Genomic DNA, 20,375 nt, shown 5'->3' on the forward strand with positions numbered 1-20,375 from the left:
GAGAGGCCGGTACCGCCTGTGGAGAGGGCGCGGCCACGAGTTGTGTGGGGCTGCGAGCAAGATGGCGCCTGCCGTGCGGGGCCTGAAGAGTTTGGTGTGGCACAGTGAGTCGGGGACGGGTTCGCTCAGCTGCTCTTTCCCGCCCGTCCGGGGGTCGGTGTTGCGGCGGTCTCGCTGCTGTGGTGGAGCCGAGGGCGGGGGTGCGTTGGGAGCCGAGTGCAAGGTGTGCGGCAGGGCCCCGTGCTGCTCGTCCTCTGCCGTCCCGGGCGGGGGCGGATTGGGCCGGAAGAGTCTGAGCCCGCCGAGGTGAGGCGGACCCGGCTGGGTTCCGTCGCCTTGTTGAGCCGGGGTGGAACTCAGCTGCCCGTGGCTTCTCTTCGTTCCGAGCACGAGTTGAGGCTGTGCCAGGAGGTGGCCGCACCTCCCGTCCGTCAGCAGGTTGCAGAGCCCGCTGTGTGCTGATGGACGGGGCTGCTCCGGAGCTGCTGCTTCCACATAACGCAGCTTTCTGTAAGGGGCGAGTTTCCTGCTGAATCCGAGCAGGAAGCAATAGCGAGACAGGTTATTGTCGGAGTTTATCGCCAGTTGTGCTGAGGGGAGAGTAATAAAATAAAACAAAAAACAGGAGGAGGGAGAGAAAAGAAAAGGGACTTGTTGAAAAACCGGCGATATTTCTTATGACTCAGCGTTTTTGCAGCTTTGTTTCCCCAGACACACTTGCTTATGGGATAGATGCAGTCCAGGTACTTTTTAAGGGTCGTATGATCTGCTTCTCCCTTCTTGTCATTTGTTATGTGCGAGGCGTTTTGTACCACGGAGGTAACAGCAGTCTGTTATTCTATCCAATTGTGTCTAGTTATCTCACTTTCTGTTTCTTTTATGCAGAGGGGAAGTGCCTGAACTGAGTAGAATGGGATAGGTGGTTGGTATGAGGAATGAAGGAAGTGACCTCATAGCGAGGAATGGAGCACTGCTTATGTACGGGCTTCTGATTGCTAGAGAAAGAGATGATTTTGAGAGCTGTAAGTGGAGTGAGTTGCAGGTGGGGACAAAACAAATGGCCCATTGCAGGGGAAAGTTCGTGCTATCTGCTGTGCTGGTAGCTTGGAATGATTATTTCTTCATGATGGGATGAAGCTGAATTGTTTGAGGCTATAAAGCGAGAGGATAAATGTGATGGGGGAAAAGGGCTGTATTACACAGCAGGCTTGGGTATGGGTTTTGGTGTATTAGGTATGGTGTCGTGCCAGAGGGCTTTTCACATAAACAAAGATGGTAATATTTACACTGAAAAAACTGATGTACGTTTGTGCTGTATGTACACGTGCTGATCTGGAACCTTTGATAGTTCTTTCATTGGCTGGAGGCACAAAATGCTGAACATGTTAGCTTGTGTATTAGACCTCTGTTAATAGAAGCTTTATATTTGTGTGTGACAGAATGGCTGCTGACTCATCAGTTCCCCCAGTTTTCTGACTTCTGAGTTTATCTGCATTACTGATAAGATTATTATTTTTGATGAACTGCTGTCCTTGCTGTAGGAAGGTACAACTTGTAGTTCTGGTATCTCCTAGAGGCAGGATCTGGTTATGTCCTACAGCTATTATTACTACGTGCTTTTTAGTTATTCTTGGAATGACTTGATTTTTCTGATTGTTAACCTGTTTATCCCTCTTCTTTTCTTTAGAGCTGAAATCTGCGATATTTGATGACTGTAGGAAAGAGGATGAATGGAAGGTATAGTTGTGTATAAGTATCATTTGATACTTTATTTGCTTAAAACTTTGCTTGCTTTCCAAATAATATGAATATCAGCTCTGTTACTTATTTGTTTCTCTTGATCTTCTTCACATTGCTGCTTCAATTTCAGTGGTATCCAGGAGAAAATGACACTGCTGTGTGATATATGAGCAACAGGATTCAACAGTGCCAGACAGGCAAGGTTTGAGACTGCTGCCACTAATGTGTGTGCTGCTTCCAGTGATGCATGAACAGTAGTAGAAGTAATAGGGAAGTACAGATCGAAAGACTGAAAGATCATTCGATCCAAGTGTTCAGTTTTATTCTCATTTGTGTTGAAGCGTTGTGAATATCTTGCAGTACGTGTGTGATTTATCTTTTGTTCCTTTTTGTCCCATCCTGTGTTTGCTGATCGTTACCTTGTTTTTCTTATTTACCTTTCAGTAGATGCCCTCAAACAGCCCAGATGTTCCCGGGATTCTGCTAATTGCTTTTGAAAGGCACTTGGCCATATTAGTCATCTAATTATTATTTGTGTCATTCTTGCAAGGCTTTCTAAAAGGACAGTAGACCAGAGAGAACACCTGATCCTTCAGTTTCATTAGAGTGTGTTTTTACATCCATCTTTTGGTGCTTTTCCTTTTGCACTTTCTAATTCCTTTGCGTTGTTGCAATTTAAGCCAATTATTACTGATAGGGAAGAAAACCAAACTGACTTCCTCGTTCGATATGGCTGATTTTGTTCCTGCAATTCATTGCCATATTCTTTTTGAGTCTAAAATGATTGTAATTAAGTGAACTTAATACGGTCTTGATTCTTTGATTGGCTCTTGTGGAGTTTCTATGAAATGTTTGCATGTGACCTGCAATGTGATGAAGTATGTAAGCAGTGCTACAGAATACCAGAGGAATCTTCTAGTTTTTTTTGGTAGATACTCAGACTCAAGGAGGTCTGTAGAGATGGTCAGGAATGCTGATGGGGCCTCCTCACTTCAGGAGTCTGAAGGAAGAAGTCTCTGGTAGCTGGAAGTAATTATCACATGCAAGAAGCAGGCAGGTAGCTTGGGAGCAGAAAGAAACTGCTTGAGCTGTAAAACGATTATAGAGAAAGAACAGATGCTTCAGAAGTCTGTATGATAAACTGGGCAGGAATTCAAGACTTCTGTATGGAAGTAGAAGGCTTGAGATAATTTTCGGTAGAAAGACTAAGGATAAGGTACGTATTACAGATGCAGTTAATCATCTGAAATCCTATATGTAGGGAGATACCTTTTGACATTATTCAAGAATCATTTCCTAGGAAGATAGAGTGTAAAGAGATCTTTGGAATCAAATTTTCAAGCTAAGGTTCTCAAGAAATAATTCTCTACCCAGTCAGTTTATCTAATTGTTGTTTTTGTTATTATTAGGTAATTCTCTTAGATGATTACACTACTAAATTACTGTCGCTGTGCTGCAAAATGACTGATCTTCTGGCAGAGGGTATCACAGGTGAGCATCATTCTTTGCAATATGAGCAATGTGAACCTTTGTGTCCTCAGTCTAGTGTACTGCTCCACTGGATACAGTAAGGAGTTGTTTAAAGAGGAAAACAAGAGTTGAATGAAAGTTGATTTGCTGAACGTGCCTAATTTGTGCCTGCAGTTACACTGAAACAAAGTACGCAGGAAATGGGAGAACAAAGTACAGTAGGGGCTGGAGTCCAAGATAATGCTTGAGTTTCATTTTCCCCCTCATTTGATGAACTGGAAGAAGAATAATCTTGATGAGGCAGTTCACTTCAAAGTAACATCCTGTTGTCCTGCTTTTCTGGGGGGTGTAAGATCTGCCTAGACCTAAACCTCAGTTGGCAGAAGGATAAGTGCTGTAAAAGGCTTATGGTAACTTGTATTTAAAGCAATAAATAACAAATAAATTAAGAAAAATCAAGGTGGATACTTGACAGGGATTTTGTAGATAACTTGTGGGGAATTATTTTTATTACCTTATATTGAAATATTTTTTCACGGTTGCATCAAGTCCTTAAATCAAAATGTAGTATTTCTTATGTTGCAGTGGTGGAGAATGTATATAAGAACCGAGAGCCTGTTCCACACATGAAAGCAATATATTTCATAACTCCAACCAAAAAGGTCAGTATTTAAAACAAAAAAAACCCAACAACCCAAAAAACAGTGTAACTGTTGATGGAGAGAAGCAATGTTTCATTGTATAGAAATCAGTAACCTCACTGACAGGCACTGCATCCAGTAATAATGCAGTAGGTTAAGCAACTAGAAGTAATGACTGTAATAGGAGATTGTTGCTACATCCCAAAAATTATTGTGAGAACAAATTTGAGCAGTGCTTAAGTTGGAAAATGGTGCAGTGTCCTGCTTTGGCTCATGGAGTGACCATGGCTGAGGTGCACGACTGACCTTTTGTCATAGTATATTCATGTTGTTTGTGAATTAAAAATACTAGTTGATGTTTTTATGGTGCTTTGCAATATTTTTAAGGTACGCTGGGTAATTAAAAGTGTAGGAAGAGGGAGGGGAGAGAACTGGATATGTGAGGAGAAGCAAATCAGTGATATTTTTCTCCCTGACTCCTCCCAAGTCTGTAGATGGTCTTATTGATGACTTCATCAGCAAATCGTCCAGCAGATACAAAGCAGCATACGTCTATTTCACTGACAGTAAGTAAGCTTCTGTATTGTCTCTGTTAGAGCAAACAAGTGATCCTCTGTTATTTTTTATAGCATCCAGCATGAATATTTGAGTCTTGCTTCTTTAGGTGGAATTTGAGACTCAATTCATCAACCGTATTTTGGTTGTCAGAACTTCATTAAGGTGCTGTGGCAATACTGAGTTCTTCCTGTTACCAATGCTGACCATTCCCTATCTCAGTTTTTTACTTCAGCGATCTAGTTCTATTTTTTAAGTGTTTCTGTTTTTTCTGTATAAGAAAGTAAGGAGGGAGGCAGTTGAAGTAAAATTATGTACCTTGTATAAATGAAACTATTGGAAAGTTCAAATGTGTGAGAATTTGCTTTAAAGCTATGAAATTTTGTCAATAATTACTGTAGCTGATTAGTTCAGACTTGTGAACTAGCTCTTCTTCCTTTACCTGAAAGAAGGGATAATGTGGTACCCAACATCATACATTCAAGTGATGCTAAATTGCAAAGTGCAGATATGGTTCATGTGACTGCGTGTTACTTTGCAGTCAGATTCTGTGATGAAATTGAGATGCAGAGGAGGAAAAGTAAAAGAAGAAACTGTCACAGAATCCCGGTAGTTTCTGTGGCTGTGCATGGATAGTGTTTTATTCCACTAATTAATGCTTTTCAGCAGTTAGGTTTTCTGCTTCGAAATAGCATCCTTGTGTTGGTAACTGAAGGAGCTGTGTTTTCTCATAGCAATTACCAAATTACTCTCAGTGTCTCCTGGTGTTTTATTTCATTTGATGCTGGTGCAGCACTTTCTGGCATCACTGAAAATATGTTGTTCTCTTGATCTTCTGTTCCTTGCTGTATGTTGGCTGGCTTTCAGCTTGAGCTTTTGTTACAACTTCTCTACTGAGAGCGACAGCTTTACTGTCACTTCAAGTCTGTTTAGCGTTTGTTGTCCAAATGCTCTTCAAGTATTTTTTTCTATTGGGATGTAAATGTAGTGAAACACATTTCTGAAATCGAGTTCCAGTATCTTGATGGTTTGATACCTGATGTTTTTTCTTGTAGCATGGGATCTACTTTGTCTTTTTCAACTGCAGAAGTTTTTGCTAAGCTCTAATTGATACCCTGCACTATTGTAGTTTGCTAGCAAGCATATATATGCTATATGAAGCTAGTGAAAGGTGACAAGCACTGTTTCTTTAAAAAGAGATCTCAAATGCAAAACACTGGTTGTAAATGTTATTTTACTCTAGGAGTTTGAACAGCTTGCTTATTTTACTGTAAATGGCTGTTAATTACTGTTCTGAAAGAAGGAGAGAATTCAGTGATGTTGTAAACTGGTAAGTTTAGTGAGAGGCTGTGGGGTCAGAACTTGAAGCTACAAAGAAGTTGTGCTAAAAGCACATGAAAAAGCTTAAATACTCATTTTTGGGGAAACAAGTATTACTTAGCAGGTTTTGAATGCTGTGAGTTGATAAATGACTTAAGCTGTAGCTGGAACGTGCACGAGAGATTTTTAGCTTAGTGTCTTTTTCTGTAGCTTGTCCTGACAACCTCTTCAATAAAATTAAGTCTTCCTGCGCCAGATCAATAAGGAGATGCAAGGAAATCAGTATTTCCTTCTTCCCAAATGAGTCTCAGGTAAGTGTTATTCTTGAACTCAACCACACTTGGTATCTCGTAAGACTGCTTTCTACTGTTGTTGATTTTAACAGGTGATTTCCATCTAATTATTTTCTGTTTATTTTTGCTGACCAACTGTTTGTGAGGCTTGTTACTGTTCTGACATATTTCCAGAGCTTGCTCTTGTTTTTCAGCGGAAAACAAATGCTCTTGTACCCCAAGATTTGCTGTTTGCCTACAACCTCTTTGCAAAACTGGAGATTAGTTGTGGCAGAATATCTGACAGAGGGGGTAGGGAAGGAATCTGTGCTTAATGAGTAGGGAAGTATTCTGGTTTGTCTTGAAGCAGTAAATGATGTTACTGCTCATGGTGTGATGTTGTTCTGACAGTGTTAGATAGGTTGGTTCACAGAGGTAGGAATAGTTAGAATTCCAAAGGTAGTTACCAAGTGAAAATTGGGAACAGGGAGCAAACAGAGCAAACAAAACTGAAGATAAGGAAACACAGAACAAAATATAAACAAAATATAAACCTCCCTATGAAAAGAGAAAAACAAAACCTGTAACTATTTGGCTACTTGAATTTTTACTGATAGGGAAACAAGGGAACTACCAGTGATGGAGTGTTTTCATTATGGAAGTGTGAGTGCTGTTTTGAGAAATGCCAACGTAGGCATCATCTGATACAGGAAGCTGAAATGCACTCTGCTAATTGCTAATGCAGTTTAGCCCCAAAACTATGTCTGTGTTTGGGAACTGCAGAACTAACTGTAAATAGCTTTCAGCAGGCCTCTCCTGTTCTTTTTAAGTCTCACTACATTGTCAAATGTCAGAACAGCACTTGGTCTCTTAGTTGTTTTTTAGTTTTCTACTCTTGTTGTTTTGAATTGTGCAAATATGTTGAATCCCTAGAAAAGAATGGAGAATGTAAACTGCTTTTTCCTATCTCTAACTTGCTGTACCTGTGTTCTCTGGTGATGGAATAATTAGTCAGACTGAACTCTAGGCCAAATCCAAGTGATTATCAACACTAAAGAAGTAGAACCTCTGTATCTGGGTGGAAGTTCTTTGGTTCTGTTTTTAGGAATTCCTCTGAAGTTGGCAAAGTGCCTTTTACAGACGGTGGAATTGATTCTGTTCTTGCATTCCACATAATGAACTGTTGAAAAAGTAATTGTGTGCTATTAAATATCTTTCATCAAGGTCTAATACATTATAGAGTTGGAATTCTTGGAGGTAAAGCCTTTGTTTAAGAGAGCTGCACATTAGGTAACTGTAAACATAAAGTTCAAGCAGGTCGGTCACCTTTTAACAGATGTTTTACAAGCGCACAATTATGCCTTTTTTCTTGGTTGTGCTTTATGTAGGTATTTACTCTCAATGTCCCAGATGCGTTCTATTGCTGCTACAGTCCAACTCTAGAAAATACCAAGGAGAAAGATGCTGCGATGGAAGCAATGGCTGAACAAATTGTTACGTTGTGTGCCACTCTAGAAGAGAATCCAGGAGTGCGGTGTAAAAGGTGGGGTGTTTATTTGTGTAGTTCCTTTCACTTTTGCCACATTATTTGGTAATAGGTTGAGGCTACAGAATGATCTTATTTACTGTGGGTTAACTGCTTTTACTCCACAGCTCTCAACTATAGAAAGGTAGGAATTTGCAAAGCAGTGTGTGTTGGCCTGCATGGACAGCACTGATCCAAGGTTTGTTGTTGATGTGCTTTCCTGGATTGCTGTCTTTATTTCTAAAATAGACTCAGGTTTCTTTTAAGAGAAAGTAAAACTACTCTCTCTTGACTAATTTTAAATAAAAATAAAAGCCTCTTTTGTAGTGTACTGTAAGCAAATAAATGCATGTTCTCTGCTTTTAAAATCACAGTATTTCTCGATTCCAGCTGCTAATATGTTAAACATGTAGGTGCCTGGATATTTAGTAGTGAGGTTTTTAATAATGATTCAAAGACTTTTCTGTTTATATCTGTTGTGAGTATTACTCTGCTTCAGCCACAGTACCCTCTGGCTTTGCAGTCGAGGTGTTACTTTGCATGTCTGTGCCTATCTGAAAAGCTGTGGATTTGTGGCTGTTGCAGGAGGGTGTGTGCACTTTGTAGTTTGGGTTCTGTTTAAAACTTAAGACAGATGTGACCTTGCTTTAAGAGTAATCATTTGAGAAGTAGGTGAAGGTAATTTATGGGATTTTAAACAGTACCTCTGTTCTTCTGACTATGTGGTGGTTTTTGGCTCAAATGCATGTCTCCCATGCTGGAGAAGTTCTGGTGCTGGGCCATCAGACTAGGAGATCTTGGTTTTAAAGGTAGCACTTGAATGTTTTGATGATGTGATTTAAGTTGCTCTTGTTTCCTATCTTCCCAGCACTCCATCAGATAATGCCAGCAGACTTGCACAGCTTGTTGAAAAAAAGCTTGAGAACTACTACAAAACTGATGAGCAAAGCCAAATAAAGGTAGAAAGTGAACTACAGTATTTGCTTCTGAGAAACAAACACTTAGTGGAGTATGTTCTGTCAATTGCTTTGGCAAAAATGTTTCTTTTCTTTGTTAGTTAAGGCAAGTAATTGGCATTAAGCTGTTTGTACGTGAGCCTCTTCCAAGAGGCAGCAACTCGTGTGGCTTATCTGTATGTAAGGAAACACAGTCTGCATGTTATTGAGCGAGTTAATTGTCCTTGCAAAACTGTAGGTAGACCTGAAGAGAAGGTAATAACTTGTGTTTTAATACCTTTTTTTGTGGTTTTATATAAGAAGGCCTTAGTTACGTATCTGATGTGGCCCCCTTACAGGGATTTATTTTCCACAAAGATGCGGTCTGTCACACAGGTGATGATTCCGATGTATTCCTACATGGTAGACAGCAGCTTCAACACAGAAGTACAGGGTAAACCATTTTGACTTCGTGGCATTGCACTCTGCTGCAGAAATATGTGTATTTGATGCTATTGCCACTATATTGAACCCCAGGATGAGTGTTTGGATGCCTTAGTTCAGAATTTATCTTACACTGCAGCTGAATACAGGCAATGGACTCTGACATACAAACTATGGCTGTATTTGTGCATAGGCAGTAGGAGGTTTGTGCATTTTATGTTTGTTTGTTTGGCTAAAAGTACTGTTCTCATTGTTCAACTGTTTGTTTCCATTTCTGTTGACAAATAGTCATCTATATTTTTTCAGTTAAAGAAGATTCCGTAGTGATAGGAGGCTTTAAAAAAAAGTGTGTGGGGATGTAGTTTACTGTAGATGGATGGTACAAAAATGAACGCATCTTAACTTAATGTTTACTTGATGGTTCTCTAGGCTAAAACCCACTCACAATTAATAGTAATCGATCGAGGCTTTGACCCAGTATCAACTGTCCTTCATGAACTCACGTTCCAGGCAATGGCGTATGACCTGCTACCAATTGAAAATGATACTTACAAGCAAGTACCTTTTTAATCTGAGCACTTTATCCTTGATCATATCTATGGAATTGGTAGCTGAACTGCAATGTAGGTATTTTTAGCTGCTTATGGTACGTAGGGATTGCTTTGATTAGTTAATAGGTTTTTTAACTTAGTTTTATTAGCTTCCTTATTTAGTTAGGTAGGACTTAATTAACTCTTTTGCTCAGCTTGATGCTAACAAATGACTTTCATTTTTAGTTGTCTGCTGAAGTAAATCTCTGTTGTTGGTTTGTTTGTTTTTTTTATTTAAAAAATGCATTCAGATTTAATAGTAGACAAGAATCAAAGCTCTGATAGTGCACAGACAGATTCCAAACTGCCTCGCTTGGTGTAATAAGACAGACCAGGCCACTAAGAGGACAATAACCTTGGAGAAAAAGCACAATTATCTTCTTTCAGGAACACTTGTTTTCATAGCTCCCATCATCCTATTTAGTCATTGCATGTTTACATGTTTCTACCTGAAATGCTTGTTTATGTACGCTTTCTTCAGTGTAAATGCATTACGTTATTACTAATTGGAGCAGTGATATCATTTCAGTGCTTTGCTCTTGACTTGTCGTGACACTGAAGATGTTTGAGTCTTTGCTTTCTGATCAGCCACTATAGGAAATCAGTCTATGTGCTCACTGTTCAGTTAAACAAACAGGAACGTTTGTCTTTAATGTTACATGAAGTTAGTGTCTCTGACAGTGAATTATGTGTATTTTGAATGTAGCAGAGGATGTTTTCTAGGTAGAGTCACAATCTGACTTGCTCAATTAACTTTGTAACTTTTCTCTTATTTTTCTGCATTCTGGATGCACATATGATCTACGTGAGTTCCTGCAATTAGAAGTGTTTTGTGATACGATTGTTCATTCCTTTGTTCTGTATGTTTATAGAAAAGAAACAGTAGTTTTCTGATGTTTTGGAGCACGTTACTTGTATAGGTGAAGTAGTTTGTACTACTTAATTGGTTCTGTGAACAAATGGGGCTTCAATTGCCCTTCAGGATTAGAGTCTGTTTTATATTTGGTACATAAAGCCGCATGTCTTACTATGTTATTTCGCAACCAAGTTTATTTTAGTAGCTGATGAGAAATTGAAGTGCATGTAAATGTATCATTGAAACTGTAGCTGCTGTTGGTTCAAAAAGAAATGCAGAAGATATTGCCCTGAAGAACTGTTCTCCAATTCATATATTCTTCTATATTCTAATCTACAATTAGTGAAGTGTAAACTTAGTTCTGTTTTAGACCATAGCTTGATTTCTAAATGAAAGCTCATGTATGTAGCTGTGATTGCCATGTGTGCTGATTAAGTTATAATAATTGATGCTCCCTAGAAAGTTATTAAAATGAAGAAAAACAATAAATAGTATGAAACTGTAAAATGAACCTGAATATTCTTTTTGAAGGTACAAATCAGATGGGAAGGAAAAGGAAGCAATTCTGGAAGAAGATGATGAGCTCTGGGTGAAGATTCGACACAAGCATATTGCAGATGTAATAGAGTATGTATTTGAAGTAATGAGCAGTAGCTAAAAGTACACTTCACCAAGGCTTCTTTCAGACAGGGGATGTCTGGACTTTAGGGGGGGAAAAAAAAGTGGGAGTAGTGAAAACAGCTTATAAAATAGTCTTCATACTGTTCAGTAATTGATGCCAAGAAGAACATGTACTTTTAGAAACAGTATGTATGGAGAAATGCAGGTCTGTTAACACTCATTATGTTCTTGAGTAAACCTAAAGTCAACTGTTTTCCCAAGAAATATTGTAGACAGGTTAAATCCAAAGGGATTTAGCAACAAGTGCTAACACTGTGTGCATTGTCATCTGTGGCAATATTGAAGAAAGCTTGTCTAATTTCACTTTTGTTTGTGGAAGAAAACTTCTATCTCTGTGTGAGAGACTTGTATTTGAAGCTTTTACTTTGTCAGATCTTCTTGCTGCTCAGTTCTTGTATGACCTCATGAGAACACTGAACAACTGTGGTCCTGTTCTGATTATTTTCACCTTTTGTGCAGGGAAATATCTCAGCTGTTGAAAGAAGTTTCATCGAAGAAGAAAGCAACAGAAGGAAAAGTAAGCTGTCGAGGGGTGTTTGTCCTGATAATTTGTGTTCAGCTGATTAGATCTATGTAATTCATGTAAACTGAATTGGAGAGAAACCTGAATATACACAGACAAACCTGTAACTATTGCAGTGTTTGGAAAGTGCAAAACAGCAACAGGAAGGGAAATAATCATGTCTAAAATGGGGATGGAAAACTCAACTTTACATGTTTCTTTGCAGTTAACATTAACCAGTCTGGCCCACTTAATGAAAAAGATGCCACAGTATCGTAAAGAGATCACTAAGGTAAGGAGTGTGTCATGACTGCAGCTTAGTGGAAAATCTTTTATACTCCGTGATTGTGTTGTTGATGTCCAGGTTTATTCTGTCCTTTTCATGTTGAGTGCAATATTTAACTGTTCTCCATATTATGTTCATCAATGAGAAGCTTTTGAAAAGAACTTTTCCCAAGTGTTTCATTTTAGTATTTCTAAATGCTTTATTCTTTGTGTGCTTGCGGTATTGAAAATAGCAGAGCAGTTAGTGTTTTATAAGTATGATGGGGATCATAGAAATAGAGAAAACACGTGATGACAGTGAATAACAGCTGTAAGACTGAGTTTTGTAGCTGATCAAAATGATTACTCGATGTGTTTAAATAAATAAAAAACAAGCTATGACACTGGATTTTTCTGTCTCCTAGCAAGTTGTCCATCTTAATATAGCAGAAGACTGCATGAGCAAGTTCAAAGCTAACATAGAAAGGCTTTGTAAAACTGAACAGGTATGTTTAAAACAAGCTGGAAAAGAAAAATCAGCAACCCTGTAAAACTGGTGCTGATGGAACTTGATTGTTTTGGGGAACAGGTGCTGCAATACAGTATCTCTACTATATGTCTAATATGTAGCGTATATATGTCTGTATACACTAAATATATAATAGTGTGTCTGCATATACTAAATATGTTACAAATACAATAAAGTAATTATATATAATGATATAAATATATCTGTCAGTATAGTGCATGTGGGTACACTAGTGTCCATCCTTTTTCTTGTTACTTTTGGAGGTAGTAATACTGGAATTAAATGATGTTTCCAAGATCCTTAACGATTGAGGTGTTGCTGTTAGAGGTGGGGATTTTTTGTCTTTGAATCCAGCTGATCTGTATGAAGGTTACTTTCATGTTTTCTTTCTGATCTGCAATGTAGTTGCCCTACTATGTTCTGACGAAGAAACACCTTCTAAATATCTCAGAAAAGCATGTGTTTGAATTACAGTTGTAATTACAGTTACACTAGCAGTCTTAATTAAAAACTAAATTCATAGTAATGTGAAGTTTGGGTTACTGTGTCAAAAGAGGGTGGCCAGCTGGGAAAGGGAAGCGATTGTTCCACCTTTTCCCTGGTGAAGCCCAATCAGAAGTACTGTGCCCAAGCCTGGAGCCCCTGTTACAGGAAGGATGCAGAGCTCTAGGAGCAGGTCCAGAGGAAGGCTACAAAGATGATTGGAGGTGTGGAGCACCTCTGGCATGAGGAAAGGTTGAGGGAGCTGGGCTTGCTTTCTTGGAGAAGAGAAGGCTGCTGGGGGGCATTGTTGTTTCCTTCAAGTACTTGAAGGGCACCTGCAAGAAGGACGGTGACCAAACCTTTGTGTGATCTGATAGTGACATGTTAAGGGAGGCTTAAGCTCAAAGAGGGCAGTTCTAGGTTAGTTGTCAAGAAGAAATATTTTTCCTTGGACAGTGGTGAAGTGCTAGAGCCCATTCATGGCCAAGTTAAATGAGATCCTGGTCAGTCATGTCTAGCAGCCCTGCCTATGGCAGAGGTTGGAACTAGATGAATTTCATTGTCCCTTCCCACCTATGCCATTCTGTGATCCTACTTTAACAGATAAAACTATTTTTGAATTAATATTTTCAAAGTGTTGTGGTAGAACATAATAATTTGGAGGGAGAGGGATGTTTTTTCTTGTAGCTTGGAATGAATCTGTAACAGCCTGACACTTCATGTCTGCAGTACTGATACATCCATGGCTGTAGCTGCTTGCATTTGAGCTGCTGGCTCATCTCTCTTAAGCAGATGGGACGTCTGTTATTTTAGGAGAATTTCAATGTTTTGTCTGGCTGATAACTTTGGAGCTTTTCCAATGTCCAGTACAAACTGAGTTACAGTTTTATAATTGTGTGATGTGTTATTATAATAATGTTGTATTTCTTGGAAAAAAGGAAATCAAAAGCTTTTCACAATGAGTTTAAGTGGATTCATCCTGTGTTTTGTTTCTCTCTCTTTTTTATTTTATACTTGTGGTCTGCATTTTTTAAAAAGTGTATTTCAAAACACAGAAAAGCTGTGCTTTCCTTACATGAATATTCACTATGTTCTTTGCTTTGTTTTTAATATAGGACTTGGCTCTTGGAACTGATGCAGAAGGTCAAAAAGTGAAAGACTCGATGAGAGTCCTCCTTCCAGTTCTGCTCAACAAAAGTCATGACAGCTATGACAAAATTAGAGCTATTCTCCTGTATATCTTCAGCACAAATGGTATGTTAAGCTGCCTTGCTTTTAGTCCCAGTGTTATGGAATAAATTTCAAATGTTTTGGTAGAGCCCAGCATTTTTTACTTAACTTAAGCAGCTGGTAGAGTTTGAAAGAAATACTGCCTATCCTCTGTAGCTTCTCTTCCCACATACGGCATGAAAGATAACAAAGATGCTCTTGGTAAAGAAATAAGGGTTTAAATTCAAGCACAGATCCATATTCTTCTTTAGTATCATTCTTGTGCTTGAATGTGTGCAACACCTTGACTTTTCTCTTTTTTCATGCAATACTGAAGCTGTTAAAAGGGGAGCTTCATGTCCACTGCAACCTGAAAATGGGGAAGAATTTGTACTAAAGAAATAGAAAAAGTCCAGAATGTAGGTTTAATGAATCTATTACTAAAGCGAGCTCTACTCTCAAAAAAGTACCACTGAAGCAAGTTCTTATCTAAAATACAGATAATGCTGAAATTGTGTACTGGCTAATAAAAAACAAACAAGCAAAAAACCCAGCCAATCAAAAGTAGTAATAACAACAACAAAAAAAAGCCCAGAATGCATAAGGTAGAAGTGGTTTTGCTGACAGTCATGTGGTAACAAAGTCGTGTGTTTTTCTTCTATCAAAGGAACTACCCAGGAGAACTTGGACAAGCTGATCCAGAATGTACAAATAGAAAGTGACAGTGATATGATAAGAAACTGGGAATACCTTCATGTTCCTATTATGTCTTCAGTAAGATTTTTTTAATTTCCTACTGTCCAAGCACTTGGCTACCACTTTTCTAGTACATCTTCAGTTCTTGAGGCATGATTGCCTGTGGATTGATTAGCATTTATATAATGGTCTGATTGTAGCAGGTGATAATTTCTTTAATAATTCCTACTGACTTTTCCCTACCTGCTGCAAGCTTTAAAGTTTCAATAAAACCCAAATGTCCTGTGTAATACAGCTAACATTTAGAATATCTCTTCAGTCAGCTGTTCAGCAACAAAAGCAGCCCAGGAGGGACCGCTCTGCAGAAGAAACTTTTCAACTCTCCAGGTGGACACCTCTTATAAAAGATGTTATGGAGGTAAATTTCTTGAGTACATTGCAGGGAGATTCCAAGTGTGCATTTGTGTTCGATTTCCATAATATTATATATTACTTTTGTTTAGTAATGACTTGTAATCTCTTGATAGCTAGAAGGCCATCTTCCTTGTTGTAGTTTGGCTTAAGATTGAAGGAAATTGGAGTGAAAGTATTTTTTGAAGTGCCTATCACGTAATAGGTAATACTCTGTGTAATGTAGATCTGGATATTAATTGTTCCTGTTGTTATTTGGGTTTTCTTCCAGAAGGTTTCGAGTTAGTAATGCAAATCATAACTGCAGATTGGTAGGGGCTAGGAAATGTTAGTTGGCATTGTTTTGTCACTGACGTCTGGCAGAGTAGAGGGGTTGCTTGGTCTTTGTTCTGACCCAGTGCAGTCATTTGCAGGTTTTGCTTTACTTGATAGATTATTGAACTTAATGGCCCTTCAAGGGTCTATTACTTCTCTCATAGGATCTTCCTGAAAAATGAAGTCAGTCAGGTTGATTGCAGATGACAAACTATACTAGTAATACCTGAATGATTTTTAGAGAGAAAGCACGTGTACTCCCATTTCCTAATGATGTACAAAGCTTCAGAAGGATTTTTAGCATTATGTGGAGCAGTATTTTGCTACTTGGAGCACTGTTCTTGGAATGTTGGTTGCCATTGGTTGTTCTGAGAAATGACATTAAGTTCCAGTTAGCCATCCTTACTGGAAGCTGAAACTTAATGGGCTTTTGTTTTCCACAGTTTTTCAAAGTGAGTCTTTGTTTTGTCTTTCAGGATGCTATAGAGAACAAACTGGATTCAAAAGAATGGCCTTATTGTTCCCAGTGTCCTCCTACCTGGAATGGCTCAGGAATAGTAAGGTAAACTATTTGTTTTCTGCAGAAGTAAATTTACGTATTTCTTGACATCTTTGTCGTATGTTTTAAGGCTTCGCAGAAGTTAATTTTCTGACTGTTAAAATTTAGATAAGGTGATATTTGAGGTGTTAAACTACATTTTTAACTCACCTAAAGCATACTCAACTTGATTGTTAAATTAGTAACTCTTCTTAGTCTTGGGTAGTTTATTATCTGGACTTACTTAGTGATTTTTGACTCACATTTAGAAATGCATTTCCATGTTCTGATTAAGAGAAGAGCAGATTGAATCACTTTTAGTAGTGTAGTGTGAAGCTTTAATAACGGATGATCATCCTGTGACTGCTACTGTAACTGGAAGCAGGCAGAACTAAACTTCATAGTAGAGAAGCAACAAGGTTTTTGCTTTGGATTTCTTTTCCGTTTTGATAGTAGAACAGCTTCTGTGTACTGCTATAACTTACTGTTGTAGTTTTCAATTAATCTAAATTTTGCTGTATGTACTGCAGGACAGAAGCTGTTGCTGCTTGTTAAGTGTATTGTTACAAGCCAGAGGTCATTAAAACTATATAAACGTTATGAATTGCATTGCAGTGCTCGCCAGAAGCCTAAAGGTAGTTACCAAGATGAGCGAAGGAGCAATGCAAGATTGATTATCTTTGTGATCGGAGGAATTACTTACTCTGAGATGCGCAGCGCTTATGAAGTTTCTCAAGCCCACAAGTCGTGTGAAGTTATCATTGGTAAGCCTACGGTGGGGAGGAGGTGGTATGTAGGGATTTACTTTCAGCACAGGTATGTTGTCTAAGAATGCTTTTCTGTAGAAACAGAAGGAGCTTTGTTTTACTGGAAGTTGTTGGCCCACATTAAAGTCTGTGATTCAAACTAGACTAGGGACCTGAAACTGGTATCCAAATGAAGAGTTGTCACGGGTTGTAAGTTTGCAGTCCCTGGCACCCTCTCTCTGCTTCTCCAGTCTCTCCTGGTCCTGAAATACTGGCAGGTTTCATTTAACTGAGGGCAAGGGGCGGAGCGTCAAGAGACACGGTGCTTTCTTCTGAGTATCTCTGGTATGTGGAAGAGGTGCTGCCTAATCTTGACAGCTATAATTACGGTGCTTTATATAACATATAAAAGTATTTTGAGCTGTTGTACTTTTCTGATGGCCAGCTACAGAAAGAGAGCATTTTGCTGTAGCTGGTACTTAAATGTATATTTTTGTGTGTATAATATTTAGTTATATGTATATTTGTTACACAGCTGTGGTTTTTACCTTATATATAATATTTTTAAGAGGGAGTGTTTATAAACCATACTTGCACCAGACTGAAGTCACTGTTTTGTCAGGTTCTACACATATTTTGACACCTAGAAGACTGCTGGATGAAGTCAAGAGCCTTAATAAACCGAAGGATACAGTCTGCATCAAGGATGAGTAGCAATGGTGATGCTTATGATGCTTTAGGCGAAGACAAATAAAGTAGAACATGTACATATTCTTGCACAGCTGACTCTTCCAGTTGGTGCACTGGGACACGGTGTGTTCCTGGCCAGCTGAATGTCACTTTAAATTATAAAGATGCTGCTCTTTTGGGAGGGGGAGAAGTAGAAGGCAGAAGAGAAATAATCAGGGTGTGCTTTTACAAAAGGGTATGTTAGTCCCTAATAAATTATATATGAGTTATTCAGATTATATATGAAATCTAATTGTTTTTGAAAACTGTGAAAACTTTTTCTAATAGTTTGTTTCTAAAGATGATTGAATTAAGAAGGGTCTCAGCACTTAAAGGCTTCAGAAGGAAGTTTGTAAACAGAAATGACAAAACATTCAATGCAAGTGCAGCATCTTTGACTTGTTCTCTGTAAAATAACTCACTGGAAACATGAATTATGTCATTGTTAAAATGCATTTTTTTTTTTCCAATGGTAGTGGGTAAGGTAGAAATACAATCACAGACTTAACAAGCAGTTCTAACTTCAATAAACAGCTTTGGAGAAATGCTGATAACTGTGGACCAAAGTGCACTGTATATTTATGTATAGGAATTATTACTAAAGCTTTTCAAAGATAATTTCTTATAAACTTCCTGTTTGTCTACTTAATCTATCTATTTAAGAAATGAAATTCTCCATGACAGTGTTCTACTGGCTCCCAAACTATGTAAAATATTAAATGAACATTAAATTTCTGGGGAAGAAATGAGAGAGAGGAAAAGAAGGGAAGGCAGATGGTGAGTCTTTGGCAGGACGTGATGCCTTAATAAATAAAGGAGCAAACAATCATCAAAACTTGTTATCTAGAAAATTCACTGTTCTTTTTGTGTATACATCAGTTTGTGTTCAAGTGGATCAAATAAATTGAGCTCTGTCGTACCACTAATAATTATTTGTATTATAAATTTATTTAATAACCTTTAAGGGGATAATATTGTACTGAGATGCACTCATATACTAATGTTAAATGAGAAATGTCATAATGTAACCTAATAGATTACTCAGATGTTTATATATGCTTTCCCCAGCCTGTGAGGGTATTCACTTCTGGTGTTGCAGAAAGATGTTCTGTTGTCCTCAGGCAAACTTGTGGGTTAAGAGAATGTCTTTGCTAGTTAAGTTCATTCAGAATTAATTAAATGGTGCAGATTTTTTCTTCCCCTCCTTTAAGGCAGTTTTATAATTTATAAAAATGTGTAACTTAAAAGCAATCAATGCACAACAAAATAACATCAGAATGTCCTACTTAAGGACCAAATTAACAAGTTGTATAAAACCTGTTGTTTTGACGTAGATTTATTGCACAGAGATGAAGAAATATCAATTGGTAATGCTGAACTAAGTCTCCTTATTCAGCACGTTGTCCAAGTGAGAGGAAATCAGGCTGAGAGACTTGAGGCTGTTCATCTTGGAGATGAGAGGCCCAGTAGTGGCCTTTGAGTATGTGAAGCAGGGCTGGAAGAAGGAAGGGGACAGATTCTTTAAAAGAGATGTTTGTGACAGGAGGGGAGAAATGGTTTCCAACTAAAGAAGAGGGGATTTGGATATAAGAGAGAAGTTCTGTACAGAATGGGTAGTGAAGCGTTGGAACAGATTGCACTGAGAGGTGGTGGATGTCCTTGGGATGTTCAAGGTCAGGCAGGAGTGGGCACTGAGCAACCTGATGGAGCGGTTGATGTGCCTTCACTCACAGGAGAGTTGGGCTAGATGATCATGAAAGGCCCCTTCTAATTTGAATGATGCATGATATACTTTGGATTTCAGTGAATAGAATCTCTGGTTATATACACTGCTGTTAACTGTCTGCTTGCTTTTAGTAGCTACACTTAAATGGATTTCAGAAGAAAAATCGTGTACCACATTCTTGGCCTGCTGTATTTCTAGTTTTTGATAATCCTGTAGCCTACATCAGTTTGAAATCCCAGTCAGGTATATCAGCCAAGGTAAGGACATCTAATTGAAGCAACAGCTTAACTGTTAGGAATATGCAAACAACCAGTGGCATGGCTCTGTTTCTGAGACATGCAAGGATCTGCCTTAAAGCACTGTCAATGTAGGGCACTCCAGGAATAATTGTGTGCCTTAATATGACTTGATATGCCAGCATCCTGCCTACAGGTGCAGAACCTGCTTCTATTTGCTGATGTGTTCAGGTGGCTACTTTTAAAGCGGGAGAAGAAAATGTATGTTGGAGTGAAGGAAACTCATTCTGCTCTTTGGGGGTGGAGGGAAATGGAAATTAAAGAAGCTAACCTTGCTTGATAGGCCAGTTTTTTATAAAGCTACTTTAAATGGATGCTTAATGAATGCTTAGAGAAGGCGGTTACCATAAGCAGTAACAGGGGCCAGCCAAAACATCAAAGACTTCAATGGAACAAGCAGATCATTTTCTAGTTCAGACACTGAGGATGAACATGTGGAAAACCAGTATGTACAGTCACAGAACTAAAGCCAGCTCATTTTCTGATCTTCATCAGTTTATATTTGTGAAGATGTTTGTCATTTTGTATCAACCAACAAAAAAAAGGAAGTAGCATTTGAAACTAGATTGTTAAAGCTGTTTTCTTGCAGCTCTTGCTAGATCTTCTGAAATGGCTTGCACCATTTTTTCTGTAGCTTTCTTCAAGCTGTTTGCTGTTTGTATCGCATGATCCAGAGTAGAATTTAAAATCTGTTGGAAGCAATAAAATACAGCTTTGCTGAATGCAGTTGTTTCCATAGGTGTAGGATAGGAAGTGCTGTGTAGTTAAGGCTCCCTCTGGCATTTTCAGCAGTGAAATTCACTACTCTGAATATGTGTTGAGAAGTAAAAAACGTGTTTTGCAGGCTACTCAAGGATTTAAGTTGAAGTGTTTGTTAATTATTTCTCTTGGTGCAGTCCTGC

General features: G+C 38.5%; 2 protein-coding genes across 7 annotated transcripts in view; one reads left to right on the forward strand and one right to left on the reverse strand.

Annotated features, from left to right (window-relative positions):
• On the forward strand, positions 1–18,377 carry STXBP3 (syntaxin binding protein 3). Of its 6 annotated transcripts, XM_015869401.2 has the most exons (20): positions 52–104; positions 1,688–1,737; positions 1,871–1,942; positions 3,150–3,231; positions 3,796–3,872; positions 4,339–4,417; positions 5,937–6,037; positions 7,387–7,541; positions 8,392–8,482; positions 9,332–9,456; positions 10,880–10,975; positions 11,489–11,546; positions 11,758–11,823; positions 12,221–12,301; positions 13,923–14,061; positions 14,684–14,790; positions 15,032–15,130; positions 15,915–16,000; positions 16,592–16,740; positions 17,345–18,377. In XM_015869401.2, exons 3-20 carry the CDS (start codon positions 1,907–1,909, stop codon positions 17,434–17,436), a joined length of 1,719 nt encoding a protein of 572 aa, XP_015724887.1. In that variant the 5' UTR covers positions 52–104; positions 1,688–1,737; positions 1,871–1,906; the 3' UTR covers positions 17,437–18,377. The 6 variants fall into 6 exon arrangements, with proteins under 6 accessions (XP_015724884.1, XP_015724887.1, XP_015724883.1 ...); XM_015869398.1 differs by lacking the exon at positions 1,871–1,942 and having other exon boundaries at positions 1–104; XM_015869397.1 differs by lacking the exons at positions 52–104; positions 1,871–1,942 and adding an exon at positions 993–1,077.
• AKNAD1 (AKNA domain containing 1) overlaps positions 9,376–20,375 on the reverse strand; it is a 20,458-nt gene continuing 9,458 nt past the window's right edge. The window contains exon 16 of the mRNA XM_015869337.2: positions 9,376–20,162. Within this exon, the coding sequence (XP_015724823.1) occupies positions 20,043–20,162 (120 nt within the window). The 3' untranslated portion in view covers positions 9,376–20,042. The remainder of the gene's footprint in view (positions 20,163–20,375) is intronic.

Source organism: Coturnix japonica, chromosome 8 (assembly GCF_001577835.2).
Source record: "Coturnix japonica isolate 7356 chromosome 8, Coturnix japonica 2.1, whole genome shotgun sequence".
Classification (NCBI taxonomy): Eukaryota; Metazoa; Chordata; class Aves; order Galliformes; family Phasianidae; genus Coturnix; species Coturnix japonica.